The sequence below is a fragment of the Rhipicephalus sanguineus genome, chromosome 8 (genome assembly GCF_013339695.2).
Source record: "Rhipicephalus sanguineus isolate Rsan-2018 chromosome 8, BIME_Rsan_1.4, whole genome shotgun sequence".
In the NCBI taxonomy this organism is placed as follows: Eukaryota; Metazoa; Arthropoda; class Arachnida; order Ixodida; family Ixodidae; genus Rhipicephalus; species Rhipicephalus sanguineus.
The window spans coordinates 20,846,863-20,870,697 of NC_051183.1; the positions used below are offsets into that span (position 1 = coordinate 20,846,863).

Consider the following 23,835-nt stretch of genomic DNA (forward strand, 5'->3'; position numbering starts at 1 on the left):
AATAAAACCTTGCAGATTTTCTTAAGCAACTCAGCGTATAATGACTTTGTCAAGGCAACAGCACGCGACCGAGGCGTATCCAGAAGTGATCTTCGAGCCAACAAAACAGGCTCACAGAAGAAAAGGAACTGCGAGGACAATAAATTTTACATTCTCTGAAAGAAAATTGTGCTTGCCTCTCAATTTTTTTTTCTAATCGTCAACATAGGAGCGTTCTACAGTTTTATCATTAAAATGTGGTAGCAATATCTTAATGAGAAATTTTGTTTTTGAACCCGCGAAATCGAGTGCTCGTACGATTCGTGTAAATATACTCTGTTTGAAGGCATAGTCTTTATCTAGATGAGCCAAATAAATGCTTTTTCTTGTCTTTTTGCCCCTATTGTAAGTCGACACCATTCAGTGTTTTTAAGTAACATATTTGGATGCACTTGGCATGTTAGCATGTCTCTTTTTGGGAGCACTTCTGATAAGCCGACCTCCTGATAAGACGAACAGATGACTGCGGTCCCTTCGAATTCGTCTTAACGGGAGTCTACTGTAATTCAATGAGACAATACTTTGATGAAATGTGTACATTCACTAGAACCTTAGTACAACATATCAAAAGTCAGTCAATGGGTTTTCCACGAAGCTTTACTTGACACATCATATTCAAGGTAGCAAATATGATACAGTGGGATTCTATCAGTTGCAGATTTCGGTGGCGGTGGTGGCATAATTTCTAAAAAACACGGCGCCGACGAGCGTACGGAAATGCGGGTGTACACAAATAGGCCCTCGAAGGTGCGCCAGTCATATGCGTATTTGCATGCACGTTTTTCCGATAACTGATGCCCTCTCGATGATGGACTTGCCGGCGATCAGCCGTTTACGATATATAGAAATCTGACTTTTTATCGAGGTCACTCGTCACTTCCCGTTGCCACATTTCAATGTTGCATTTCGTTGTTTCACGCACGATCGTCATTTTTGCCTATAGCAACAGCAGCGTTGCGCTGCTAAGCACATGGGTGAAGGTCCAATTCCCAGCATGCAGTAAGGAAGAAGTTGGAAGGGAGCATTGCGCAACGCAATAAAACGAAAGAAAAAAATATTATTAGGTCAGGCACGCACACGCCAAGCTTCACTTGCCCTCAATTTGCCGGATAGGGAAAGGGCTCCTAATTTTTTTTTACTGTGGCAGCAACTTATACCCACATAGCAGTGATACTTGCAGCATCGGCATCCCATCCTAGCTCTAGGTGAAGAAATACAGCCAACCCTCGTTGAAACGACGTCCTTGAGATACTAATATAGCTTCACTATTTTCATGAATACGTTACTAGATGTATACGTGAGACACCGTTTTAATAACAATGATATTCATTTCCTTCGTTATAACAAATCATTCGCTACATCCGTATTCTTAAAACCAAGGCTCAACTGTACCATGAATGCAAAAATAGGATTCACACAGTGCAACAAGGACAATTTCTACAGGCTATTAATGGTAGAGAAACATGATACGGATAGAGGTAGATATGGGTAGAGAAACAGATACGGACACATATGGGTACATACGGACACATATGGAAACAGGTATGGATATGGGTAGAGAAACAGATACAAGTACATATGGAAACATATGTACACATATATAACAGATACATTTATGAGTAGACAAACAGATACGAACACAGGAGAAGGAAAACGCAGCACAATTACCAACTATCAACTAAAAGGTTGCACTGCAACAAAAAAGAAGAGAGGCACAACACTGAGCATGCGCTGGTAAGTCTTACGCCGACCTATCCTTTCAACAACTGTGTGACCGTTTAGTTGATAGTCTGCATTGGTGCTGTCGCCTTCTCTTCTCTGGTGTCTGTGTTTTCAAGCCTTACTTTTTTCTACAATGAATCCCTACCAACTAGCTAAGCTTTCTGCTATTCTAGCATACCAATAGGTCTGTTTGATTAGCCATCCCGAAAGACCCAGTACTACAGATGTTGCGTACACCGCCAAAGTTCACTGGGCGAAAGCAACACTTCACACAGTTCTGGGTGACCAATTGCACAAGAGTAATATTCTGTGTAGACAAGAAAACACTGACCTAGTTACCTTTGTCTGGCACTGCACAATATTAAACGAATTTAGCAAAATCTTCAGTTTTGCAAAACGTGTGTTGAGCGCAAAACACTCAACACTAACCTGAAGAGGGGAACAACCTCCTTGATCTCAAGCAGCTCCTTGATGCTGGCGTCTCGGATCGGCGCACACATGCGAGCCATCAGCGAGATGACGTGCCGTGCGTAAGCGAGAAAATCTAGAGTGCCATGCTCAGCCTGCTGGCGGATGAGCTCGACGTCGAGCACCTGCTCAATCTCCTCGCGGAGCCTCTTGCTGTACGGCATCACCAAATCCAGCAGAATCTGCAGGCATGCAAGTTCACACATTTCACCTTGCCTCATTTCGTATAATCTAACGTGCAGCACACAATTAGCATACAGTTAACTTCATAGATTACATTCACATGAAATGTGCTTCCTGTTGGCATGCGGACGGCAGATTCCCCCCATTCCAACAATGTTAATTGGCACAGACCCACTCTTTGGGTGATAAATCACATTTGTGCTTTGAAGGACTCTGGTGCATTGGAAATAATCAGAACAAGAGCATGACTGTTGACCTTGCCCCCTACCACAGCTTGATACGGTCCTGACGTTTCAGCACTTTCACTGGGAAACAACTCCCATGGACCCCTGAATGAACTCCCGAGGGTTTCACACAGGAGTCCTCATGAGTCAACCCCGAGTCCATCCATAACAATTTCACTCAGGGCTCCTTAGGAGTCAACTCCTAATTAAAAGACTGAACAGGTCCCAAAATATCAGGACCATCCTAAAACTATGGCTGGCACCAATTCAGCATCAAGAATTCCTCGGCCCAGCATGTCAGGTCTCTATCAAAGATGTTTACATTTCAGGAATGCCTAGCATAAAGGAATGCTGCTACCCAAGAGCACGGATTACAAAGACCAATGCTGTCGCAATGAACTCGGAAGACTGCTGCGTGCCTGAATTCCCTGCAATATCAGTTCAAGAGTTTACACGGTGCAAAGCAAGACGCGAAATAGCTCATAATAAAACAACATTCACCTCCTTGGCCTCTTGTAGCAGACGCATGGCTTGGTCATAGTTTGGCGGGTCCTCGTTCAGCTGTTCTTCAAGGATGTGCCAGAAAGCTTTGTGCAGCGTTTCCTTCACCAGCTGCTCTAGACTTTGGAAAGAAAGCAGTGAACATGGCGTGAGCACTCATCGACCATTAAGAAGAAGGCAGTTCGAACAGCTTATAAGACAACCGTATGTGAAATTGAAAACTGGTAATCAAGCGACAAAACTCAGCTGAAAGCATAGATGAAACCGAAACAAAAACTGGTTTTTAGAAACAAGTAGTAAAGTACTTGGAATGCTATGATGCTGACCAGCGTTCTTAATGTGAAGCATTTTATAGGAAGTAAACCAGGCATTTCCGAAGCGCATTTATAAAAAAGTCACTCATAACGTCAGCATGAAAGAGAAATTTCCAAGCAAATATACCTAGAAAATATTTCTAGAGATGTAAATGTATTAACTATCACATAAAACTATAATCAGGACGAAATATATAATTAAACTTTAATTATGTATGAAAAAAAAAGTGTGCAATTTACGTGAACGCCACCATACCGACTCTTACAATACCAGCACTGGGAAATGTGGGCTAAACGATGGCTGCTCTTGGCTAATAGTTGGCTATCTTCTCTTATAACAACGTAATCAATAATACGCAAATAATACACTCTGCATCACTCCATTAGATGTTTCTCAAACAATGACAGTTCCCCTTCAGAAATTTCACCACCTTACTATTTTTTTTAAAAGGGAGTCAGTACTCCCTTTAAAATTCGGTGGTCACCATCATTACAGCCATAGTCATCATCGTTTTCTACAGCCACAACAGAACGAAATGCTGCTGCGCATCCAAAAGTGACGACGACAACACGAGACAATATGACATTCCAAAAGAGTGTAGATGTCACGACAGAAACAATGCCTGCATTGTCTTGCTACTTTCTGGCCAGACTTATTAATACACCCAAATTCATACACCAGTTTTGTGACTCACCCAGGCTGCCTAACACCTACTTCCACCTACCTACCGTCACTTCGCAACTTGCCATTGGACAATGGCTTGAAAGCGCTGCCCTTATGACTTTAAGCGTAATAGCCCAACGCAAAAGGAATGGTATCACTTCTCTTGCAGATGTGCGTAAAATGTGTACCTATTTTCTGCATATTCCCTCTGCTTGAGCTCAAAGGAGTCCTCCATGGCTATTTCGTGAGCCAGGGCCATGTTTGTCATCCCATTGGCAGTCTTCATGATTTGGTCCAAGGAGACAAACCTCGGCGGAGACTCTGGACAGATGAACGACACTCGAAATGAACTCACATGGAACGTGTGCACTCTAGCAGGAGGTGGAAAGGTAGTGCGTCACAGTGCTATACTATTACTAGGGTAAGTGAGACCTGTAAACACAGGCTCGCTAATTGTTGTACATCATCAAAAACATCATTAGCATTAACATCATTAGCATCAATTAATGTCATTAACATTGATCAATTAACATCATTAGCATCATTTGTGCACAAGCACACAAAGATCATTTTCGGCAGCCCCTGAAAACTCCTGAAGCCTTAATGTAATGTATCACGCAGAAATGCTTTCTTTTTACATCTCATTTTGTGTGGCAGCTATGGCATTTTTTTTTGCTCCCTTGCGCTCTTGTCTTTTTCTCACGCAAGAATGGCGCCGTGGTATATTACTACCACGACATGTAGCTCGCCTTTTTTGAGTATTCCCGGTAGTTTTTTTTTTTCATTTCTGTAAATTTTAGAACTACACGGCAACCATATTCTTGTAATTTGGATGCATTATTACAATTATGTACGTGAGGACTGTACCCTTCTTGCCGTTCATTTTCTTTTGCACAAGCAATAAGCAGTCTTCTATACACTTCCATTACTTGTATTTTTCAAGCTCCTTGGACTGCTCAACTTTTTGTTTTGCAATTGTTTGTTTTGCTTTTTTTCCAATTTGGTATGTTTATATAGACATCTTTTGTGCAACAACCGTACTCAATGCTCCCCCGCGGGGTCTGTAAGGTATTTTGAAATAAATAAATAAAATGACACAATCAATGTGGATGGCCCTGTTTTCACTGCGCCACGTGGAAAATATAACGGTCAGCACAATAAGAAGACCAGGTGCAACTCTCAGTAGACATAAATATGCAAATTAGCATACTTCATTGCAGGAATACGTAAAAACTGTTATCGGTCAAAATGGCATTCAATGGAGCTAGTAGGTTCATAGATAACACTGGTTCATGCAGCACTACTGAAACTGAGGGACAAAGAGAAGACAGATAAGGACATCACTGTACAAACAACTGAAATTTCATTGCTATGCGCACGGCTAAATACATAGACAAATACACACAGTCACCAGCAAATACCCAGCAGTGATTGTTGCCTGGCGCACAACAATAAAATTTCAGTTGTTGGTATAGCGATACCCTCGTCTGTTTTTTCTTTGTCCCTCATTTTCAGTTCTGCTGCTCAAACCAGTGGTAAGTGTTACCAATACTCTCAATGCACATAAAACAAGGCTAAAAAACCACACAATCCGCCATAGAACATACCGGGCACAACACCAAAGCTTCCTTCGAGGCCCAAAGGGGTCGGCACTGACGAATCCCGAGCCTTTTTCTTGATGGGCGAAGGCTGCTTGACCTCTCCATTGGCTAGCATAAGACCCTCCATGGCAGGCTCGCTTGCTTCCTCGCCATTGCTGCTCTCACTAGACGTGTGGAAGCGAGCACCCTCCTTGGCTGGCACATCTCTGCCACCTGCAGTGCCCTCTTGGGGCTTTGGGGCATCGCCAGCCTCGTCACTCATGGTGCCACCTCCGAGACTGGTGCAGGCACGCCTTCACTTGCTCGTAGTCGCACTTCGGACTCCAGGTCTGAAAGGCTGAGAAGGGTAATGTGATGTTAAATGAGTACTGGTGCAGCAGCAAAGTGCCGGACAATTTAAAGTTGACAGGCATGTTTGCAAAAATTCAGCGACACATGGATGATAATAAACCAGCAGTCTCAAGCATGCAGTCTTTCACTAGTGACTCGGCCCCCACATAACTGTCTTCATATATATATAATGTTCATGAGCTACAAAGACGTGACTGGTCTCAAGGAATTTTTTTTGTGCAGTACCCCAAGCAAAAACACAAAAAAATCTGTAATGTCTAAAGAAAAGAACATCCAGTATATGCACATGAAGAATTAAAAAATTTCGGGGGGCAGGGGGGGGGGGTGCTCAATCAGCCTTGACACACGTGCGTGCGTGTGTGCATGTGTGCCCAAATTGCAAAATTCCATAAGCAAAACTGAGAAATGGGGGGGGGGGGGGAGGGGTTGAACCCTCCTGGCTATGCCAGTGCCAACAATTGCACATCCCCCCCCCCCGCCTAAGCAAATGTATAAGCATTTAACGTTGATTACGAAATCCACCCCCCCCTCCCCCCCAATACACAAGCTCTGAAAATACTTTTTCTTCCAGGGGCGTAGCCAGAAAATTTTTTCGGAGGGGGAGAGGAGGTTCAGCCATACTTTATGAATGTTCGTGCATGCGTTTGTATGTGCGTGTGTATCTATACGCAAGCAAAACTGAAAAATTTCGGGGGAGCGGGGGGCTTGAACCCCCCCCCCCCCCTTCCCGGCTACGCCCCTGCTTTCTTCAGCCGGATCTCGTGGTGCGAACCGCGTTCGACGGCGGCTGCTCGTGCATCCTAGGTGACTCACCGCGCCATGCACGTACGGGGGGAGTTTATTCAACCAAAAATTATGGGCAGCGCCGCGGCGACCTTGGATGGGTACCTTGGCCTCCGGCCGACACCACGATTCACGAAAAGGTCGCATCCGATCGGCGCGCGCCATGCACTCTGCGCGCTAGCAGCTAGCGTGGGCCCATTCGTCGACCTCGCAACAGCAGCTTTTCGGCCGCAAGCAAACACCGTACGTGGGCGCCGCGAAATTGGCGGTCAGCTCGGAAACGACGCGGAGGCCGTCGGCCTTAAAACACGCGCACCGCCACCTCGCGTACGTTTTCTGTGTGTTTGTTTCGTCGGTCTACGTACAAACGCCAATCGTGTTTTTTCCTCTCTCCTTGCCAGCTAGCCAGCTGACTCACGCGCGCCGTCTGGCACCTTCGCATCACGTGCCGCGAGGCCTCGCCATTATGTAAGATCGCCCGGCAACTCTTCACAACGGCTGGAAGTATTTTAACTGCGCAGAACTTTAAGGGACCGCCCTGTCATCGTCTCATGTCTACCGTTGGCGTCACGCAGGTCCCACGTTTGATACACATATACGTAAGCCGAGCAGGCTGCATGAATTGGAACGCCAGCGCTTGCTTGCCCGTGAACGCCAGCGTGGCCGAAGGGCTAATTCGTCTGTCCGAGCAAGCGAAGCGACAGCGAAACGCCAGCGTCGGGAGTTAAGACACAGATCTACGGAAGAGAGAACCGGAGGCGAAACGCCAGCGCCGAGAGTTAGACGCACCGCGCTCGGAGCAGCAAACAGTTAGATCAGTAGAAAGGAGACCTAGAACAGAAAAGAGATCAGAGGCGTAGCCAGAAATTTTTTTCGGGGGGGGGGGGGGTGGTTCAACCATCCGTTTTGTATGTTAGTGCGTGAGTTTGTATGTGTGCGTGTATACACACATGCAAAATCGAAAAATTTCGGGGGGTTTCAACCCCCCCCCCCCCGGCTACGCCCCTGAAAGAGATAATCGCAAAACAAGTCGGATAATCCCAAGAAAAGAACAGAAAATGGCATGAAATATCACATAATCACACGAAAACGACAGAAAAGAGCAGGTGAACACAACATATGCACAAGGGAGACAGGCGAACCAATTGATGCTCCGCAATTTCACTTGGGGTGCGTGGAACCATGGCTTTGATTTTGTTTCGTTGTTTTTTCCTGCTCAGTAACCTGGCGAATCTACCTGAGACAAGGTTTTCTTTTTCTTCGCTCCTGACCGTTCGAAAAATAACAAGAATTGGAGCCGGCTCGTCGAAGCGTTGCGAAGCCTAGCGTGGGTTTATTCGTAGAAAGTTGAGCCAAAACGCCCGCGCTGGGTGTCCTTAGAGTTACTGTATATGCTACCTTTAGGTAGCAGAGTTGCGCATCTGTCTTCCAACGCCGCTAGCAACCATGCATTGCGGAGAAGCTGCCGCTTGGGCCAATGTTTTTATTTCTCGACGCCGCCGCTGCAGCGAACTGAATTAACACTCGCCATCGACAGTCAATGTTTATTGCCGGTTTTCGACACGCCAGACAGGTTAATCGGCGTCACGGTAGGCATGTCGCCTGCAAAAACAAAGTGCGACTTCACCGCATAGCTGTGGTTGCTAGCCGGACCTATGCGCAACTCTGCTACCTAAAGGTAGCATATACAGTGACTCTAGGTGTCCTCGAGTCGCAGCGAACCTGGCGTTTCGTAATGGCGGTACGTAGTGTTCAAAGTCGCTAATGCGAAGAAAGGGTGCTAGGCGCTTGAGAAACTCGACCGTACAAGCACAGTATATAAAAAAACGTTGAAAAACGTTGAAAAAACGCGTTCAGTTTCATTACTGCTAACTGATCAGACGCGCAACGTACGCCTATGTTACATCATATGCTTTTTTTTTTTTATTATTCGCCGCAGAATCACTTGCGACGTCACGTCTGGTCAGTTTTCTGGAACAAAAGATTACTGTTCTTTCGAAGAAACCGCGCAGCGCGCGCTCGTGAACTGCGCGCGACTGCGCAGGCGCAGTGGTGACGTGACCAAAACAGTCACCATAGCAATTAACTGACCCATCGATTTAGGAGGCGCGAAATTCAAACATGAAAAAGTCACAGTTTCGCCGCAACGGCGAAGCAATGAATGTGATAGCAACAAATTGGAATGTAACGCGAAGAGCGGAAAGCAGCTCGGAATTGCCAGCGCGTCGCTCGAGCCCAAAGGACGCGCGAAAAGAACGCACACAGGACGAGCGCGAACTATCATGCGTCACAGCTCGATACTTGAAGCGCACTGCTGAAACATAAAGCAGGACGCACGAAACGAACGAACAAGTACACACAGGACGAGCGCCAACTAAATGTCGCAGTTGTTACTTATTTCTGCTTGAACAGCGCGCTCCTTTCGCAAACGCGGCCGCTGCAGCGAGCGAAGTGACTTTCGTACGCTCTGTGACTTCAGCGCGGACATCGCGGGGAAAGCGCAAGACATACAACCCCCCGCTCCACCCCCCGCCCGCCCCCCTTCTTTTCTCGAGATAAGCTCACGAAGGCGACCACGCCCTGTAGGGCGAAGAGCATATCCTGGTAAAAATGAAAAGACAGTGAAATATAGTGACGGATTCCAGCATCTTTTTGGCGTTGTGAGTAGGGTTTATATTTTTAAATCGTGTTTAAAAGTATCAAAAACCGGTATGTCGCGCATCCTAGCGGAAGAGCCTTGAAGCTCGATTATGGAGTCGATCACTTTTTGCTGTACGTAGTCACGTAGTCTGATGCTGTCATGCGCGCCATAATTAGTCCTGAAAATTAGAGTATGTATATGATTAACTATCCCCGCTCTATTTTGTGCTGCTTACTAGGTAAAAGGAGTTGCACGGTGAGAAGCGGCGCTGCCTTCGCGGTAGCCAGTGGAACATATCGAGCCGCGGCGCATGCGCGCGAAGTGCCCGCATGCGCAGCAAAGCGCCGCACTCGAAGTGTTTCACGGCGTTTTCCACGTTACCGTTCCGTGATTAGACACTCTCACCGATAAGCTTTCCGCTGCGCTAAAGAACATGGGCAACACAAAAATTGGTTGCCGGTCCCTTTAAAGCACGCCCCGCGCGCACTTCGCGCCATTCGCTGGTGAGTAAGAAAGCATGCTGAAGTAAATGGTGTATATAAATAGCTCGCCGTTAGCATGCTGAAAGACGGCACTCTTCGTGACCTAGCCGTCTAACGCCGCGCGTTTCGGAGCGAGAGGTCGGCCGTTCGATTGCGCGCGTCGGAAAGTATTTCTGAATTATTTTTCTTCGTGGCTTTTATATATATATATATATATATATATATATATATATATATATATATATATATATACATATACGGTGCATGACGGCGGCGACGGCAAAAACCAGCCGAGACTGTCCATATAATTGCTACTGCAATAAAACCAAACGTGTTATCGCACCAAACAAGTTCCGTGTGTTCGACTATCTAGCGGTATGTAGTACATTAATAACTACATCATGTTGTGTTCAAACTTGGCTCGTTTTCATAATCGGGGCACCTCCGATACTTCCCAAGATAAAGACAATTTTTTCCTTGTAGTCAGAAACTGGAATAACCGTTAACGTGTCGGATTTTTTTTTACTTGTAAATTATACTTGTTACGGTAACTTCACAGTGCAAGATCAACAACGGACACAACACCTACGGAAACCACTCGTTGGTCCACGATCCTCGCAACTCCAAGAACTCGGATTTCAGTGAGCAGCCGTGAAGATCAAAGACACCCACTACAGTGCACAGAACGCAGACCGCCCTTGCACAGAACGACCCAAATCCCTCGGACGAATACAGAGGCGCGCGGGTTCATCTTGGCGAGTTGCGAAGGTGGGAGCGCGGCTTATTTTTGGAAACGGAGCCCCGAAAGCGAGAGCTTTCCATAGGTAGCCGCAGCCTAGCCAAGCAAAAAGACAAAAACAGGCAGAATTGATGACACTGGCGATCCGGTTGCTCGGATTTTCTCGCCAGCCCTTTTGTTCGTGATTACTTCGCGGGGTCTTTGAACGATATACGTGTTTTGTTTTTCGATGGAAAAGACGCGGTGAGAAGGCTAGGGAAGGGGGCTTTTCCTGTATACCGCGAACTTCCGTCTTGCGCCTGTCATCGTTAGACCGTGCAACCAACACACCTTCTTGCTGCTTCCAAGCGCGCCGTCTCGACCGAAATTGCGCCGGTGACCCAGTTTAACGACGGCTGCAGGCGTGCGAGCGTCTCTGCGCATGCTGACCTCGCACTCTTAAGAAAGAAAGAAGAAGAAAAACGCGGAAGTTACGTAATCTCAACCTCGAAGTGCCGGCGCACGTCATGCTGCAACAAGGCGCGCGTGCCCGATGTAAAGATACGACGTAGGCACTCGATCAGCTGACTGGCGAAAGTGTGTTTATTTTTTATATTTAAGTACCTCCCAGGCCTAAAGGCTTGAGTAAGGGGTTAAAATGCATATTTATACATATACAGGAGTTGGCCATGAATAATTTCAAATGCATACACAAAAAAGAAAAAAAAAACGCGAGAAAGTTATGCTAAACCGCAGAGCGCGAATTCAGTACAGGACACAGAAGAGCACACAAAGACGACAAGCGCTAACTAGTATTCTTACCACCCGCCACGGTGGTCAATTGGTTACGGTGCTCGATTGCTGACCCGAAGGTCCCGGGATCGAATCCCGACTGCGGCGGCCACATTTCGATGGAGGCGAAATGCTAGAGTCCCGCGTGCTTGGATTTAGGTATAGGCACTATAATTTAGGGGCACGTTATGGTCAAAATTTCCGGAGCCCTCCAGTACGGCGTCCCTCATAATCATATCGTGTTTTTGGGACGTAAAACCCGAACTATTACATCATTAGTGTTCTTACCGAATATGCTTACTATAGTATTCGTATTTCGGGCAAGTATGGGAATTCAGACCAGAGAAATTATGGAAGTGTACCATATCAGAAAGGAAGCGATTGCGTCAGCGATACTTCTGTGATTTTGCGCAACAAAGAAAATTAATTTTTGTATTTTATGTTCTAATCTGCATTCTGGCAATATATTTTTTTGTGGTTACGATGGGCAGCGCATTTGCGCATGCTGGCTGTTCAGTATGTATGTATGTATGTATGTATGTATGTATGTATGTATGTATGTATGTATGTATGTATGTATGTATGTATGTATGTATGTGTGTGTGTGTATGTATGTATGTATGTATGTATGTATGTGTGCGTGTGTGTGTGTGGGGGGGGGGGGGGGGGCTTTTCCACAAAAAACATAGCTGCGAGTTAGCGTACGTGTCCTGTGCTGTGTGTCTGCTGTACCAATTTTGCGCTTTGCAGTTTTAGCATTATGAACCAACTCGCCCAGCAAAAAATTCTCTTAAAATGCGAGAAAGTAAACCGTATACAGTGTGTAACACAGCCTTACGTGAATCTTATTTGTGTAACCGCTCGAAGATCAGTATCTTGCCACTTCCTGTCAACCATCGACCAAGTGAAAACAGTTGCAGCGATGGAGCTGAGGCGATCAACGAAGAGAGATCAAAATAATGACCGGTAGTGATAGATCGCCGCTGGTATGTCTTTCATGCTCCCTGATGACCATACGCCCTAAACTCCCGGCATTCCAGGAACGTTTAAAGGAATCGTTGCGGCAAAGAGGCTATATAGTTTCGTCATGGTAAACACTGCTGGCGTTAAAGTCACAAAATGGAAATATTATGATAATCGGAAGTTCAGCACCATACAGGATTGGCTTTTCTGCAATGCTGCTCGGGGCGACAATGAAGCACACTCATAGCGCAGGAAGTGGTAATAAATTGTTTGTACATAACCAGCCGTCACTGTAATACGAGACCCGTCATGCAGCTCCAAAGGTTGGTTCAACAAATATGTAAAAATTAAAATATTGGTTTAGTAGGAAAAATTTTTCAGCGCAAAATAACACAGGGACGAGAAGGGAGGACACAACACGTGCGCTAACTTTCAACAAAATGGTTTATTTCAACCGAAGCACGAATATATACAGCGGTGATGCTCAAACGCTACAGCCAGATGTCATGCGCAGAGAAGTACTGATGTCATGCGCAGAGAAGTATTCTGATTTTAACAGGAGACGTGCAGACAAGTGAACTTTCTTATCGTAGCCTTTCACAGAAGATATGCGCACGAACTACAAAATTAATGCATGTTCAAAAAATACAATTCTTTTTCTGACAGGGACAGGGACGGCGTGCTTACACAATCGCTACCAAACTTTGCGATTTCGGCGGCTTCTACTATTAGTCTCGTTAGTTCATCACGGTTAGTCAATAACACCTTGGTGCTCTCAAAAACAGGGGCACACCCACAAGCTCTGCAATGCATCGCGAGCCAGCCATCGTTACCCTTCTTTACAAGGTTGGAGTGCTCTCGTAACCTGTCATTCAGACAGCGCCCCGTCTGTCCGACGTACTGCTTTCCGCAAGAGAGGGGAATCTGATACACCACCGCCTCTCTACAGTCCACGAACTGAGTCCTATGTCTTATCTTGCAAGCAGAGGCGTTTTTTCGGTGCTGGACTACTCAGTCTGCAAATAGAATTAAGCTTGCACGGGGCGGAAAAAACTACCTGCACATTAGCACGTGACGCCACCCGTTTTATGTTATGCGAGATTTTGTGCATGTACGGCACAACAGCTATCTTGTTTCGCGCGGCATCAGCGTTGGAACGACGACCTTGATTAGCGTGCCGGTATTTCTTAATCAAGGCCTCGGCGACTGACACCTGGACGTGCACGGGATAGCCAGCTTCTGAGAGGCGGGAGGACTGCTTCCAGAGACTGTCCTTTACACAGTGTTCACAAGATTTGCTGATAACGTTATCTAGGCAGTGTCTGACGATGCTTCTTTTTACGAGTTTGGTGTGGGATGAGCTGAACGGCAAGAACTGCTTGTTGCCCCTTGGATCATACTGCCAGCAGGTCCTGTTATCAAGGAACGTGAATTTGATATCAAGGAAGCGGAGCTTTCCATCATGAGTAGGCAGTTCATGCGTTAATGACAACGGGTCTAGGCACTGTCGGAACAAGTTCAGTACGTTAGCAAATGGAGGTTCAGAGGGAACTCGGTCGCGTTTAAAAATGATCAGGTAATCGTCGACGTACCTAAAGATTCGCCACGTACCCACGTGTTGTGTCCTCCCTTCTCGTCCCTGTGTTATTTTGCGCTGAAAAATTTTTCCTAATGTCTTACCAACAAGGCCGAATTTCTCCCCTTGGTTTAGTAATTAGCCTACACTTGACGACAAATACACGATTATATTAAAAACCCAGCCTAGATATATGAGCAGTGTCAAAAAATGAAACTGTGGAGATGCTTTTACAGATTCTGCAAGGATTCTTGTGGAAATATTCTTCCAGGGTTGATATTTGTGTGTGCGTGTGTGTCATAACACTGCCTGCTCTGAGTTCTGCAAGCTCTACAAACCGCAAGTTGGAAACAAAATTTTGTTCACATGCGAAATACGGCTATGGATAATGGCGTTATAAGGATGTATGTATACGGTGACCGATCATTTTCTTCGTCACACATAGGTGTCATCCGAAATGTTTCAGTGTATTCGCGAAAATAGGAATCTACGACGCTGTTCACATGATGTAAACAGAGTGGCGCAACTCGGTAAAAGCATATACTCCTACACCACTGTTGCGTCGCATCTCTTCGACACAAGTTGCGCAGTTGTATCTGAAGCGCGATAAAGCAGAGACGGCGGGCGCTCATATCGCCGTCGATCAAGCCACAACAATCAGCTGAAGACCACATACACCGCGGCGCTGCATTAATAAACTGACGACCCTCCTACGCCGCAGCACAGCTCGAGGATTCAAGGTGAATGCGTGCGCACAACCTTCTGTTATGAACGGGATTACACAACGCTGCAGACAGCTGAGCAATTCGACAATAAAAACGAGGTACGTTTCACTCACCAAGAACGGAAGGCGTCCACTGCTAACCCTGCGAGCACGGTCCAGTCTACGGGCTTGGTCCCAATGAATAAACTTTCTGGGTCAATACACGCTCCGCTTAAACACAGCAGTGTTCCGAGACCTCAATGGGCGAGCGCTCGCTACCCCGCTCGCTCTCCGAGAGAAAACTCGCGAGGCAAACACGGCAACGCATAACGAAAACTCAGCAGCCCAGCCAGCCCAGATGGTCGGAGGAGCGCGGAAGTTTACCGGGGAAGTGACGCAATCGTGCGTCAGCCTCCAAAAATGTTGACGTCACCAACTATGTGACGTAACCTTACCGCCACGCATCTTCCTTCATGCACCGCGCACCGCACATGAAGCAAATCTTCACCGTCCTACTTCGCCAAGTTCGAGGTGATATGCAACTTCTAAAGTTTAAAAATTTGGTGCGGGAAGGCGGGAACATGCACAGGAATATAGGCAAATCAACCTCATTGCATGTGACGTAATTATGACGTGTATCAAGTCAATTGGTGATACCAGGGTGATACCAATTATGACGTGTTATCAAGGACTGTGCCAATTTGGTGGAGCAGTGGAGCCAATTGTGACGTGATATTCAGAACTGTGCCAATTTGCCAATTATGACGTCATTATTAAGAACTGTGCCAGTTTGGTTACGCAAATGCGCCACAGTGCAAGCCAAGAGCAAACTTCATGCAATTCATTTCTTTGTAACGCAGTGCTAGGGCTATTTATTACAGTGTACGGTGAACATGGCTACCATGACGTCATCGTTCACATTTTGACGTTCAAGGTAGTGTAGCCTTCGAGATCCCAACACGTATAGCCGCCAATTGCCGCCGCTCGTTTCAAGCGATAGGGCTATCGGAAGCCAGCTACGGCCGTTTCTGAAGCCTTGTTTTGCGTGCATTTCTCGTCGTTTCGTCGTGTGAACAAGCAGTTGTGTGAAGCTCTGAAAGATCGGGAGATGCTGCCTCGCGTTGTTGTTTTCCCGCAAGAGATAACCTGAGAGAGACTAACGTGACCGATCAGCGAATCGCCGCGAAACTGTGGTGAAAACAGTGTTAATGTATTTCTTTTCGTACCTGAAGTTCATCGAAAAAGACAGCGGTACTTGGTGTCGGCTATTCGCCAGCCCTGTTGACTGTCTGTGAATCAAGTTTTAACTGCACGGTAAGTTCGCCACAGCCTCCTGAATGCTTTATAAGGTTTCTGAATACGTCTTTCAGAAGTACACAACCTTTAATCGGCGGTAAACAGTCTACCCGTACGCGAATGCGCCGTTGATATTGCTCGCAAATGTCGAATCGAAGTCGTATCGAATCATGTCATGCTTTAGGTTCTGTCATGTCAGTGTGTGTCACAGGCATGCGAATTAACCATTTCTTGATTGGCGTAGCTGTGTAAAGGTGCCGTGTGGCATGTTTCGTTTGTACAATGACTCGATCGCTTGCACAGCATCTTGTTTAAGAGACGCTTCATGGCGTATATTTGACTTAAGTTCGTTTGTTTTTGTTTAGGTCGCCAGCATGGCTGACGTGGAGATCGAGAACTTTGAGATCACCGACTGGGACATCGCCAATGAATTCAACATCAATCGAGTCCGTAGGCGGCCCACGAAAAATCAGCAGATTTACGGTATGTGTCACGTCATAAGTTTGCCGGTCTCATTTTCGGTGTGATTCCGCAGTGTGGAAGCTCTTTTATTTGTCTTTCTAGTTTTCGCACATCGAGTTTTCAGAGTCATTTTGTCGGATAGTATGCCCTGAGGTTTTAAACGAATGCATAATGGCCCAACTCAAAGTGTAGCGACTTGACAGTATTGAAGTGCTGCTTCAATTGCTCAAAAAAAAAAAAAAAATGCTGGTCTAAACTGATTTTTTTAGTAACTCCTCCGAAAAGGCACTGAGAAAATGTAGACTTTAACCGTGTGACCAAATGGCAAGCGCTAAAGAAACCAAAAATAGCCTGTATACTATTATTCTAGTATTCTAGTTTGCCACTTCATCGGCTCTGATCTCATTTATGCAACAAGCTCTGGAATATCAGGCATATAGCTCATTTGGCTGTTTTATTTTTTCAACCTGACATGCAGGCTATTTTGGTGAAATGTGAGAATGACCGAGGTTGCTTTGATCTCATACCGATCAACAAACTACTGCTTTGGCAACAGTTATATGTGATTGTGTTTACTTTTGTAATGTGGTACTCAGCGTTACCGGTTTGATCTCTTTTCTGCCACAAGTACTGGTATTCTAATATACTATATAGATTTTCTCACGGTGCGTACTGTAACCAGCCATCTTTTTAATTGTTTGTTTATTGCAATGTACGTTGATTGTTGTCGGCGAAATATCTTTTGTAATAAATATTAATACTTATCAGGCACTTCGGCCTTGCTTTCCACTCCAGGCGTTGTATGGTACATTTTGCCATCTGATCCCAAAACACCAATAACTGCTCCAGGTTAGCATTGTTTCTGCTCCGAAAACACTTATGGCCGCTCCAAAGTGGTACTTTTTCTGCTCCGAAAAGTGAAAAGTCGCTTCCATTACTGCTTGAAAATGATAATTGGGTCGTGTTGCGCGCAGACGTCTTGTGCTTGGGCTTTGTATGGAACAGTATCTGCTATTTACACATCATTAATCATCTAGACATTTCATCTCGGGCATTGACAAAATTGCTCACTCAATGAAATACTTATTTTTTCAGTTTATTGTTCTGAAACAAGTATCAGGTTTATTACTGTTACTTTTTTTGTCATTATGCTCCATGAATTTATTTTCTGCTGCACTCAATTCTTTTGTGCCTGTGAATTCAGTGAATCTACACAAAAGCAGAAATAACTGAGAAGCAAAGGAAATTAATTACTTCTGCAATTGAAATTCTAACCATGAACTTGTAGCTTGAGTGGCAAGGCATGCTTGAACATAAGTCCAGTTTTTCTTTGGCATTTCCACACCGAAATGGCAGGGCAGTGCTTTGAGGAAACATACATCATACTTTCTAAAACTCTACCACCTTTTTGTCATGCGTACAACTTGCCTCAGAATTACCGGGACTTCATTTGCCGATGTCTCTGTTCTTGAAGAAACTTGAACCTTTTCGGTGTGACTGTAGGATGATTGTTCAGGACAAGGAGTTGAGATTCAGTGCTGTGTTGTTTCTTGAGTCTGTCTGTGTTTGTATAATTACGCAGTTTTATTCTCTACGATGAATAGTAATTAACTTGCTGCCTTGCTTGAGCATATACAGTAGAACCCCTCTAATACGCTTTTCACGGGACCGCAGAAGATAAAAAACGCAGTAGTTGGGAGACATATAAGTCGAACGTGCGGTTAAAATCTGAGAAAAAGTGCTGCCAAATAACGAAACAGACACATTGCACACAGCTCTACCTCAGAAGAACTTATGCGTAAGTTTAAGGCTTAAAGGGCTCCTAAACAACCTCTGAAAATACGAACAATGAGCGCGTTATTCTCTCCTAGTGTTTCCTGTCTTTTCGGAACAATTTGAAATGCCGGCAGTCTGCTCACATGACGTCATCACGGAATAATCTCTCAATTGGTCCATATACGGTGGATATCAGTTGTGAACTGTCCCCTACCTGGTGTTGCCATGGAGTTGCACGCCCATTCTGCCATTTCTCGCATGGCTATTGTGCGCAATCAACTGATTTCACTTCGTTTTGTGCGTTTGCAACTGCGCAAGTGGAGATAACAGCGTGTAGCCGAAAAAACGCGAAATTCTTATAGGGTCCAATGCTTAGTGCTGACAGTGTCCACGTGCTTTATGAAGAAATAAGTGGAGAGGAAGGGAGAGAGTACCTATAGGAAGGTGGTGAAGGTGACAGAGAAACCACTCTCTCGTCTTTGAGGTCGGAGTGGTTTAGGGGCCCTTTAAAGAAGCCCGTTAAGGAAGTCTGGCATTTCTTTCATGCCTCTGCCTGAACCAGACCCTTTTTGAGCACATGGATGGCCTTGTGGCAGTATGCATCGCCACGGTCATTGATGTACAGGTCGGTCCACTGTTAAAGGGAACACTCGAATGAGCCCCCTTCATTTTGCTGGCCCCCTCATTCCAAGTGGATGTGGAAACGTTGTTTGTTCAAGGTACTGGTCTGTCAAGGGGAGTCGGAACTGTCAACCACCAGTAGTCTTATGTAAATCTAAGCCACTGTACTGTTGCAAGAAAGCGATATCCTGACATGCCCTGAACGCAATTGTTCCCTTTAACAGTGGACCGACCTGTACCTCCTAAGCACATCCAGCGTAGCGACATTTCGCAATGTATCGGGCAGGAACGCTGTGGGAACAACATCTGAAAAAGAGATTCCAATATGTGGTGTCTGTAGAATCTTTGCTGGGACCGGACACAAGAACCATTACTTGCAGAAAAGCATATAAGTAAGAAGCGTATAAGTGAGTTTCTGCTGTAGTAATTAATTATGTAACTATGCCTAACTATATATGTAACCTATGTAAATTGCCTGTGTTAAGTATGTACATTATTAGCTGCTCACTTAAGTACACCCTTGAAATTTTTACCAGTATTGCGCGAGCACTGAACACGGGATATGGTAGCATCTAATATTCTCGAAAGGTATTGAGATCTGCCGATGATGCGCAAATGCACAAAGCACACTGAACTGCGAGCGCCTTCTGCTGCACTGTTTACTTCCGTATCTTGATTGCCGTATCTTGATTTCTTTTTTCCTTTGGTCTTAAGTGGACCCATCCTTTTAAATTGTAAAAACCCATTTGTGATTGACAGTATAGTGAAAGTAAAACAAAAATAAAATGCTCACTCAGATGAGTTTAGCTAAAGTGAAGTTTTGTTGCAGCGAGCCTTTAAGGTGCAATTGCATTGAGAGGTGATTGCAGGCATCCTTTTGCAATTCAAATTTATCAGACTGTTGCCCTTTGCTTCATTTTAGGTATCTGGGCCGACAGCGACGATGAAGGGGATGCGCGGCCCAGCTTCCAGTCCTCGAAAAAGCACAAGGACTTCTCTGCGCCCATCAGCTTTGTCAGCGGTGGGGTGCGTCAAGTGGGGAAGCAGGAAGAGAAGAAGGAAGAAGGCAGCGAAGACGAGGTGAGCGGGGCTAACTTTTAGAGGGACACCAAAGAGCAAAACGATTTTTTTTTCTCGTGTTATTAAATTATCCTTTCAAAATACCTAAAGCAAAGTTCTACTGCGAGGAGACGCTTGACAAGTGGGAAAACGTGCAAAAAGAAACTACATTTGGTGACACCACCTTTAAGTTCTGGCAATAGGTTGCCATGACGTTTTACATTTTTGACATAGTTCTTAATTGTCAGAAATGAAGTATAATGTTGTCTGATGTGTCCAAAGGCTTAACATACCTTGTTCCAGAAAATTTCGTTGACCCATTATGGCCGGAACATGAAAATAAAACTCTTAAATCTTTGACTTCATACTGATGTTTGTGTGCAGAGATTTCAGCGCGAAATTTAAGAATGGAATGTTGAATTTTTTTCTTTTATTGTTGAACCTGTGATGGTTGAATTTATGACAGTAGAGCTTTTGAAGAATAACTTATCCAGCTAAATTAATTCATTGTTCAACTTTAGTGTCATTTTAACATCTTTCATACCAACAGTGCTGTGAACGGTCATCCTTGATTTACTCTGATGATTTGACACGCCTACAGTTTTCGTGGAACGCGAATGAATGCTTTTCACAGCGATGCAAGGCAACATTATTTATGTACAAAAAGGTCACTTTCAAGGAGGTTGAGCATGTGACCTGAGTAGTGTTCTGCATTCTTGAATGTACAGAAGAATCAGCACCTTCCGTGGTAACTTGGCTGCTTCAGTGTTGCGCTGCTAAGAATGAAGGAGCAGTATGATTCCCCGTCGCAGTGGCTGCATTTCGATAGGTGCAAATTGCTAAAACATCCGTGGTACTTAAGGTGCACGTTAAGGAATTTCAGGTGGTCTAAACTAATCCAGAGTCGCTCTCTTTAGCTTGACTCGCAATCATATAGTGCACTTGGTACTTAAAACTAAAGACTTTATTTAAGTTAGAGCTTCTCTTGCAGTCCTTGTAACACTTTGGCATGGCAAGCCTTGTCATTCAATCAGCTACAAACTTTGATGCCATGAATTTATCCTGTCATCGAGTGGGGTTATTTGTAAGGTGCAGCGGTATCCGGCAATGTGTATTCTGCAGTGCGTTTCGTGATGCAATGCAACGTGACACAGCATTCTCATTTGGAGGTGCGACATTACTTTTGCCATTTCTGTGCACTGTTGGCAAAGAGGAGACCACAAACACTGAGCTAATGGTACATTACGCATTCTTGTTGCTTAAAGTTCCTTTATATCACTCCTCGTTGAAATATTTTGATCCACACAATCGCTTTGGTGAAGGCAGTACCGTGTTTAACGATACGTTGGACGTGGGGCGTCCAGCAGGAATGTCACAATATTTTTTTTTTACCTTTTTAGGAATGCTCGCTGCCAGCAGATAACTATCGCATGTAATTTTAGTGGGTCGTTGAATTCGGTTTACGAATATAGCTTGTATCACTGTACGATAATTGAATGAAAGCAGGGAATCTTAAGGGCTTATTTCTTAATTAGATCATTTGCATTGTAATTATAAATAATTGCTGCAAAAGGCACTACAACTTATTTTAACACTTGCACTTTCTCCAGAACCTTGGCGTCAAATTATGTAAATTTCACGCATTTATAGACAGTCAGTCATAATGCATTTTGCAAAGTGTTAAGGACCATTATTTTTTCTTTGGACCTTCTCTTAGCAAGTCAAAAGCATTGTCTATGATGGTATCTGCACTAATTAACTTTCGTTTACGTTTGGAGGTCAGGGCTTCTTAGTGATGCACCTCTGGTGTTCTTGTTTCAGCGTGGTTCAAGCAGTGAGGAAGAAGTTAAGGTTCCAGCGAAAACTAAGAAGACAGGATTCGCAGGTGGTCGTGGTGGCGTTGCCCACGGCCTGCTAGGTGCTGAAGGGTAAGTCATTACGTTGAGCACGCTACACACTGTACGTATTATTTACTGTACTGTACGTATTGTGCATGTGTTATTATGTATGTAATATGTACATATTATTATAAACTTATTAACTGTATGTATTATTTGTGTGTAGTTGTGATCATTGTATATATCATAGTCATCACCCGACACCTGGAGTAGCAAGCCAGGTGATAAACCAGGCTAACATCTCCGGCAATATCATTAAAAATTGCTATCTGTCGTCTATAAACTAGCGAGGACCAGGCTAAATTTTTACTTTTGATAAACTTAAGAACATCTTTGTATTTGCACTTTTAAAGGGACACCAAAAAGAAACAATGGATCGGTTTAGATCGATAAATTGTGCTCTGAGAACTCTAATGTCGTTAATTTCGCCAGCATAGGTTTTGTAATGGAGGAGAATATCAAGGTAAAACGTTTCACATTTAGATTTCCCACTGAAATCTCCGATGGCGATGTCATGGATTTCAATGTGTATTTTTCATGTTTTGCTGACATTGGCTGAACCGAATTTTCAGAAGCTTGGTATGTTGGGTCTATGGCCCGATCAGAGGACATTGTACTTCATTTTTGCTGATTAGGAACTACGTAGGACTTTGTGGATGCCATCGAAATCTAGGATGTCATGGTGTTTGGTGCGGGAATTTAAAAGTGGCGTCGCCACCCGCCATTCCTTGCGCATTTTCTCGATTACCAAGCATCTTCTTGCAGCAAGCATGGTGATTTTGGAATTGTGAAAGAGCAATCTTCTAATATGAGAAAAATTGTCGTTCTCTTTAGTGTCCCTTTAAAATAGCTCATAAATGTGAATAGCAAGAAACAGTCCAACCACTCTGATACTGTCAGTACTGATTACTGTAATGATATTGCTAGTGGTAGTAATTGTGAATATTGGTGATACATGTTTAACGAATTCCTAGTATTCACACCACTGACAAATAATGATGTCAAGACGAAACTTGACAAAAAGAAACAACTAAACAAATGAATGCTGGTGCTTAATGGATTAAAGTATTCTAGTTTTTAATATGGCTCATTTTTCACCTTCATGGAATGCTCGTGTTAGAGAGGAGGCTAAAGCAAATCTTCCAGTTTCGTACATGTCAGTGCCTTTGTGTTTTCTAAATTTTGTTTTGTTTTGGTTGCAAATTTTGTATCTATGCTTTGCTTACCTGTGTTGTGCTCTTGTTGAAGTGTGCACCTTTGCCCTTATATTATTACTTGCTTTAGAATTGCTCTTGGCTGTTACTTGGGTAGGCTGGGTAACATGAAGGGTGTTTCAGCTGATTTGTGCCAAATATATATTTCTTTAATTTCGCACATTCTAAAGAAAAGCTGGAAAAAATTTAAACAGGGCAGTTATCTTAGCATAGATGAAATAACCCGACGTTGCTGAACACACATTAAACTTTTCTACTAAATATTTTTTGTTAGGGTTACTATTTTAAAAGTTAATAAAGTAGTCTTTGTTAATCACCCAGCTTATCAGATTGGCAGTTATCTTAGCAATGATAAAATATTTCGACATTTCAGAATGAGATCTACAACTTTTTTATGGAATATTTTTTGCTATAATTATTAATTAAAAAGTTAATTAAATAATCTTTGTTAATTATCCAACTTTGCAGATTGGAAAAATATTCTGACGTGCTGTGTACAGCTCAGAACAATACTGGGCCAATTCGACGCATGTGGCGCATATGTTTGCTTTTTTTAAATATTAGCCGCAAGTTATCTGAAATGCTCTGTAGAGTATATAATAATAGTTTTGTTATGGTGAATTGTTGATCTTCGGATTTTCCATGCATGCATGCATAATAGAAGCCACGTCCACCATCCATTACGTGTTGTGGTAGATTTGCAATTGTTCGGTCCTCTTGGTTTTACCAAAACCTTGCCCTTGGTATCGCAGAAATAAGCTCTATGGGGCAGGTGCGTCAGAAA

General features: G+C 44.3%; 2 protein-coding genes across 4 annotated transcripts in view; one reads left to right on the forward strand and one right to left on the reverse strand.

Annotated features, from left to right (window-relative positions):
* LOC119401526 (T-complex protein 11-like protein 1) overlaps nt 1-15,101 on the reverse strand; it is a 32,918-nt gene extending 17,817 nt beyond the window's left edge. Inside the window, exons 1-5 of the mRNA XM_037668407.2 lie at nt 14,861-15,101; nt 5,723-6,053; nt 4,304-4,436; nt 3,138-3,258; nt 2,191-2,411 (exon numbers count right to left, since the gene is read on the reverse strand). Coding sequence (XP_037524335.1) covers nt 2,191-2,411; nt 3,138-3,258; nt 4,304-4,436; nt 5,723-5,978 — 731 coding nt within the window. The 5' untranslated portion in view covers nt 5,979-6,053; nt 14,861-15,101. The remainder of the gene's footprint in view (nt 1-2,190; nt 2,412-3,137; nt 3,259-4,303; nt 4,437-5,722; nt 6,054-14,860) is intronic.
* The window catches only part of LOC119401524 (tuftelin-interacting protein 11), a 64,407-nt gene that overhangs the window by 8,398 nt on the left and 32,174 nt on the right, over nt 1-23,835 (forward strand). The window contains exons 1-4 of one of the 3 annotated variants that reach the window (XM_037668405.2): nt 15,782-16,039; nt 16,387-16,504; nt 19,803-19,960; nt 21,761-21,867. In XM_037668405.2, coding sequence (XP_037524333.1) covers nt 16,396-16,504; nt 19,803-19,960; nt 21,761-21,867 — 374 coding nt within the window. In that variant the 5' untranslated portion in view covers nt 15,782-16,039; nt 16,387-16,395. Of the gene's footprint in view, nt 1-15,781; nt 16,040-16,386; nt 16,505-19,802; nt 19,961-21,760; nt 21,868-23,835 lie in introns of those variants that run through there. The other 2 variants (XM_049418782.1, XM_049418783.1) reach the window with 2 other exon arrangements.